Genomic DNA, 4,959 nt, shown 5'->3' on the forward strand with positions numbered 1-4,959 from the left:
AGTCAGTCAGACTGGGGGTTCTCAAGCAACTGTGATTAACTCCTAACAAAACACAAATTAATCTTTGTACAAATGAAAAATATTGTTAAAGCACACATATTGTTGCCTAAGTAATAGATTTTTAAAGAGACGTTAAATACACAAACACTTATAGTGAGTAGAAAGTTACACACGTATTGAAATCTGGTGTCATTAACATGGGAGATGTTTTTTTTACAGAAATAAAAAAGGAAAGATTAAACAACATAAAAGAAATGCGACACAATAAAAAAAATGAAAGGAATATTTATATAAGATAATACCATAGTCTTAACGCAGCACCTGAGTTGAAATATTTAATTTGTGAGGGAGCATGTCTCCCTCTGCCGGTCAAACATGTTACTGCCAAAATAAAACACGGGACTTCCTGGTACTTCCCTAAAAAATGTTCCTATGAAATTAACAGTCATGCTTTCTTTGGTACCTACTGGACATTTAATACGAGTTAGTAGGGTTTGAAACAGTAATTTACTGTGACCTTTGTACCAGCAGAGAACCAGGCTGAAATGATGTCGTTGCCTGTATTTGGTGATGAAAGGTTGATAATTAGTCAGTTTGTGACACGGAACTAAATGTTGACAGCTCTCCTCTGCTTCCTTTCAGCAGTTCCTCCTGCCTCTGGCTCTTTCACCTTCACTTCTAACAAACTGCAGCAGACGTCGAAGCGGTGAGGAGAACGAGTTTTACATTTCTTAAACGAATACATTAAATATCCATAACCAAGTTTGTAGGATCATAGAAATATGACTTTGTACAAAGTATGGAGTTCTTCTAACTGTTCTGGGTCCACATGGAGTTTTTGCTCAGATCGAAACTATTTTTACCCACTCTGCCATTATGAATTGATGTATTTATGTTGTCAAACCGTTTAACTGTTATTTTATTATTATTTTAGTGAATATTTTTGAGTCTGATTTAAATCCTGCTTGGTTATTCTGTTTAATAATAATTCCAGGTGAGAGGATTTCCTGTTTCCCAGCCACTATGTTTGTTGTCCTGCTGCTGCTCTTTGTTCTCAATCATCACACATCTGGAGCTCAGATCCCCAATCAAGGCCAAGCCAAAGACCCCCCTGTGGCCACCAATGGTCAGCCCTTCCCTTGGGACCGTATGAGACTTCCCACAACCATCAGCCCCCTGCACTATGACCTGACCATCCACCCAAACCTCACCACCCTGGACTTCACTGGGGTGGTTCGTATCAGTCTGGATGTGCGAGAAGACACCAGCGTTATTATTCTCCATGCAAAGCAAATGCTCATCTCCAACGTAATGCTCCTGGCCCCTGAGGGCATCAGGCCCCTCCGGGTGTTGGAGTACCCTCGTTTCCATCAGCTCGCTCTGCTGTCAGACTCAGTTTTGACCAAGGGCAGAAACTATGAGGTCCAGCTGGAGTTTGCTGCTAATTTATCAGACAGCTTTCATGGGTTCTACAAAGGCAGCTACCGCACCAGCAGTGGGGAGGTCCGGTAAGGCCAACTATGATCTCCTTCAGCCTAAGTTTAATTGGTTAAAATCCTGGAATTGGAGATTTAAAAGGCTGTATATGATCTACCCCATCCAGGGTCATAGCATCTACCCAGTTCGAGGCAACCTTTGCCCGCGGAGCCTTTCCTTGTTTTGACGAGCCAGCCTTCAAAGCCAACTTTACCATACGGATCTTACGAGAGCCACGACACATAGCCATTTCCAACATGCCCAAGGTGTGTATGATCACATACAAGAGTCACCATGTGATGAGTCCATTTGTATTCACCCCTCTTACTCCGATTCCCCTAAATAGAATAGAATTCAACTTTATTAACGAAATACAGTTTCAGAGGTGCTATACAGGATATAAATATTTATTTACTTGTGCACAGAGACTATGTATTGCCTAGAATAGAATATAATAGAATAGAATAGAATAGAATAGAATAGAATAGAATAGAATAGAATAGAATAGAATAGAATAGAAAATCCCTTTATTGGGGGAAATTCTGATGTTTAGAGGAGCAAAAAGTTTATAGGAAAAAAATGGTCACAAAAATATGGACCTTAGAAAAATGAATAAGAATAACATAATAGTGAAGAGTTAAAAGATAAACTACAAAATGCTGTACTATAAAGTGTTTTAAACATTATAAAAATATGGACCTGGAGAATAAATAACCAATATGCAGCTATGGACATTTTTACAGTAATGGATATTTGAAAATAGCAGCAACATCAGAGATGTGCAGAATGACAGCAGCATGATATTTAACTGACTAAGATAGAAACTGTAAGAAATCAGCATGAATGTAACATCTTATTGAGGTTGTTTGGAACAGTGATGGTTATAGAGTCTTACAGCTGCTGGGAGGAAGGATCTGTGATAACGCTCTCTGATGCATTTAAGGTGCAGCAGTCTGTCCCTGAAGGAGCTCTCCAGTTCTGAAACAGCTTCATGCATGGGGTGGGAAACATTATCCAACAGAAATGTTAATTTAGTTAGGATCTTTTTTTGTTTCCCACCTCCTACACCGAGTCCAGACAGCTCCATAGAAGATGGCTGATGCCACAACAGAGTCATAGAAGGTCTATATGAACAGAGAGTAATTGTAAGAGGCTATAAAATACATAAATATGACAAAACTATATACAGATTATACAGAAAAGTTAGGATATGGATTATATATGCATAAATCCTTTCATGCACATTTTAGATTCCTCTATATAGATTTAAGCATGCTTATATTGCTGTTTTGTTTTCTTATAATGAGTCGTTTGTCTGTTGTTTGACAGAAAAAAAATCAAACACTATATTTTGGAGAAGTGAGAAGCATTACCATTACCCCTTAAAAGATTGGATAGATTGATAAAAATGACCAACATAAAATGGGATTCGATGCACACTGGTTTAGTAAGACTTTTCTTCCACTTCACAGTTACCTGCTTCGTTATCACATAAATCCAGAGAAACCGCATGGTGGTTCTTTTTTGTAACGGGACAAACTGTAGCGATACGCACTTTCTCGGTTCCCAGGTTAAAACAGTTGAGCTGCCAGGCGGTTTGCTTGAGGATCACTTTGACACAACCGTCAAAATGAGCACCTACCTGGTGGCCTACATCGTCTCTGACTTCCTGTCTGTGAGCAAAACAACTAAACACGGAGTAAAGGTGAGCTTTCACATCTCCTGATGTCCCATACTTAATTTCAGTGTTATTGCACTTATCCACAGCTTATTTGTTTAACCTTGATTGCCTTCAGATCTCTGTCTATGCTGTCCCAGAGAAGATTGATCAGACGGCCTTTGCTTTGGATGCTGCCGTGAAGTTGTTGGACTTCTATGATGATTACTTCGATATCCCATACCCACTTCCCAAGCAGGGTCAGTGGAAACGCATCACACATGATTATCTTCTCTCTCTTTTAAGTGAGAATGATCCTGAATGATCGGGTTCACGCTACGAGGAAGCATCACTATAAAAGCTGATTCAGACATGAAACATTCATTGGTCAGACGTTGTAGAGGAGCTGCTCCATGTTTTACTCCTGCGCTATGATGCTTCCTGCAGACTTGGCTGCCATCCCTGATTTCCAGTCAGGTGCAATGGAGAACTGGGGTCTGACCACCTACAGGGAGACTGGCCTCCTCTTCGATCCTGAAAGATCCTCCGCCTCAGACAAACTGGGCATCACTAAGGTCATCGCCCATGAGCTCGCACATCAGGTTGGCTTTGTGGAAAAGCAGGCGGATATCGGTTCAAGTTTGTCTTTAATGCTCTCTACGAGGTTACAGGTTGTTTTTATCTTTTCCACTTCCTGTTCAGTGGTTTGGGAACCTGGTGACGATGGAGTGGTGGAATGACCTGTGGCTCAACGAGGGGTTTGCCAAGTTCATGGAGTTCATTTCGCTTGACATCACCTACCCAGAGTTACACGTGGTGAGAGTCCAGCTCCTCTACCTTCATTGTCCCTTCAAACGTTATTCGGACTGATTTTCCTCATTCTTTATCTCAGGATGACTTCTTCTTGGGCAAGTGTTTCGAGGCAATGGAGGTAGATTCTCTGAGCTCCTCTCACCCAGTATCCACCCCAGTGGAAAACCCCACGCAGATCCAGGAGATGTTCGATGATGTTTCCTATGACAAGGTCAGTGGGTTTCTCTGAGACATGAGATGGTATTATTTTGGTCATAAAGGAAGTTAAAGCTTTCAAAAACAAATATTTAGGCACATCGTCACCTCAAAGAAATGTCCTTGAATCCTAGTTTGTTTAAAAGTAAGCTGTGTCTTGATTGGATGTTTTCAGGGGGCGTGCATTCTCAACATGCTGCGGGATTTTCTGAGTCCTGAAGCCTTTGAGATCGGGATCATCCGATACCTGAAGCGCTACAGCTACCAGAACACGGTGAACAGCCACCTCTGGGAGAGCCTGACTGATGTAGGTGATGGCCGAGTCTTAACCCTAATATCTGACTAAACTTGGTTTCTATATAAAAAAAAACTGTTTTAATAGATCGGGAGATTGGTGCATCAACCAATCGATGGGTAACGAGTTTGAGCTTCATAGAGTCTGAAAAATAATGTTATATACTTTTTTTTTTGTAAAAGATATAAAATACTCCCTTACTGTTAATACATGTCTGAAATGTGTTTCCTATCACAAAATATTGTTTAAAAACATATGCAAAGACTGAATCTGAAATATAAATAGGAAAAGATGATGGCGTCCCTTAATAACCTGACAACAGCCAGATGCATGTCTCGCTCCGCCCAGCTCCACTCACATACATCTGGGAACCCGCTCATTGAAAGTGATTTCCCCAACCGAATTTATGGTCTGTCCAATCAGGACGCAGGGTGGGTGTGTCCTGGAGTGGAGAAGCGACCAGGAAGCAAGCGTTAGCATTTATGCTTCTATTTCTTCTGTGTTGTCCAATCTATCTGATATT

General features: G+C 40.9%; 1 protein-coding gene across 2 annotated transcripts in view; it reads left to right on the forward strand.

The window, feature by feature from the left end:
• The first annotated feature begins 432 nt into the window (after window positions 1–432).
• Window positions 433–4,959, forward strand: part of LOC107085321 (endoplasmic reticulum aminopeptidase 1-like) — an 11,574-nt gene continuing 7,047 nt past the window's right edge. Inside the window, exons 1-10 of one of the 2 annotated variants that reach the window (XM_015375585.1) lie at window positions 433–483; window positions 643–706; window positions 995–1,508; window positions 1,604–1,742; window positions 3,047–3,181; window positions 3,273–3,393; window positions 3,581–3,735; window positions 3,836–3,949; window positions 4,026–4,157; window positions 4,317–4,448. In XM_015375585.1, coding sequence (XP_015231071.1) covers window positions 433–483; window positions 643–706; window positions 995–1,508; window positions 1,604–1,742; window positions 3,047–3,181; window positions 3,273–3,393; window positions 3,581–3,735; window positions 3,836–3,949; window positions 4,026–4,157; window positions 4,317–4,448 — 1,557 coding nt within the window. Of the gene's footprint in view, window positions 484–512; window positions 568–642; window positions 707–994; window positions 1,509–1,603; window positions 1,743–3,046; window positions 3,182–3,272; window positions 3,394–3,580; window positions 3,736–3,835; window positions 3,950–4,025; window positions 4,158–4,316; window positions 4,449–4,959 lie in introns of those variants that run through there. The other variant, XM_015375586.1, reaches the window with a different exon arrangement.

Source organism: Cyprinodon variegatus, unplaced genomic scaffold, assembly GCF_000732505.1.
Source record: "Cyprinodon variegatus isolate N-32 unplaced genomic scaffold, C_variegatus-1.0 Scaffold121, whole genome shotgun sequence".
In the NCBI taxonomy this organism is placed as follows: Eukaryota; Metazoa; Chordata; class Actinopteri; order Cyprinodontiformes; family Cyprinodontidae; genus Cyprinodon; species Cyprinodon variegatus.